Source organism: Phalaenopsis equestris, unplaced genomic scaffold (genome assembly GCF_001263595.1).
Source record: "Phalaenopsis equestris unplaced genomic scaffold, ASM126359v1 Scaffold191388, whole genome shotgun sequence".
Taxonomy (NCBI): domain Eukaryota; kingdom Viridiplantae; phylum Streptophyta; class Magnoliopsida; order Asparagales; family Orchidaceae; genus Phalaenopsis; species Phalaenopsis equestris.
Window position 1 is genome coordinate 1 of NW_018211337.1, and position 889 is coordinate 889.

At 45.1% G+C, this 889-nt stretch overlaps 1 protein-coding gene across 1 annotated transcript; it reads right to left on the reverse strand.

Moving 5' to 3' along the window:
* Positions 1 to 194: 194 nt before the first annotated feature.
* On the reverse strand, positions 195 to 883 carry LOC110034613 (homeobox-leucine zipper protein HOX16). Its single transcript, XM_020738862.1, has 2 exons — positions 511 to 883; positions 195 to 421 (listed from the first exon to the last, which is right to left on the reverse strand). Exons 1-2 carry the CDS (start codon positions 599 to 601, stop codon positions 210 to 212), a joined length of 303 nt encoding a protein of 100 aa, XP_020594521.1. The 5' UTR covers positions 602 to 883; the 3' UTR covers positions 195 to 209.
* Positions 884 to 889: the final 6 nt, after the last annotated feature.

Sequence of the window (889 nt, forward strand, 5' to 3'; positions counted from 1 at the left end):
AATTAAAAAGAAAAATATAAGCACTCATAATTTAGAACTCACTAATTAGCGTCAGCACCAAGACTTTTTAAAGTCGGAAGAATTTAATTCCCTTAATGTCAACACCAAGCACCGCCATGCTAAAAAAAGAATCAAAGTGATGACAGGGAAACCCACTAAACCCCTACACGGATAATTTTTAAATTCCTAATTAGCGTCATTAACCACGTTCATGTCCCGAGCAGAACCGACCGCTCTTTAACCCCATGGAATTTTTTTGAGACGGTAGAGGAAGGAGTGATTACCTGCTCTGGGGTGAGACGGCGCTTCTTTTCCGGAAGCTGTTCGTCGTAATACTCCTCTTCTAGGAGCTCCTCCACAGTTGTAAAGAAGGGACGCCGCTTGGTCGCGCCATCCTCCAAGCTTACCACCGATCTCGTTCCTTCATTACTCCCGAAACCAGAATTCACATGAAATTGAAACCCTAAAAATAAACCAATGAAAAGTAGCGATCAGAATAGCAATGAATACCTCGGAAGAGAGGGCTACTGGAACCACCGAGGATCAGCATGCGGCCTCCATGAGAGGAGGACGAATTGACGATGAGTCTTCCGGAATCCATCTTTCTCCCTTAATCGGAGCGTTCCCTGCTGAGTTCTCGCACTCCCCCGTTCCTTTACTAAACTATAAGCGAAGGCCAAATCTCTTACTAGGATATGGTTACTATTAGATCGATGCTCTGTCCTACCTTTAATTGGGCTACCCTCAGAAAAAAACGATGGTCTTGTGGCGGAAGAAGCTCGTACTCCACAGCATGCGGGTTGATGACTTCATCGGGAACAAGGAAAATCCCATCATGAAACAAATCCCAGTTGGAGAAGCTCTCTCTGCTTTCCCCACTCAAAGCGTT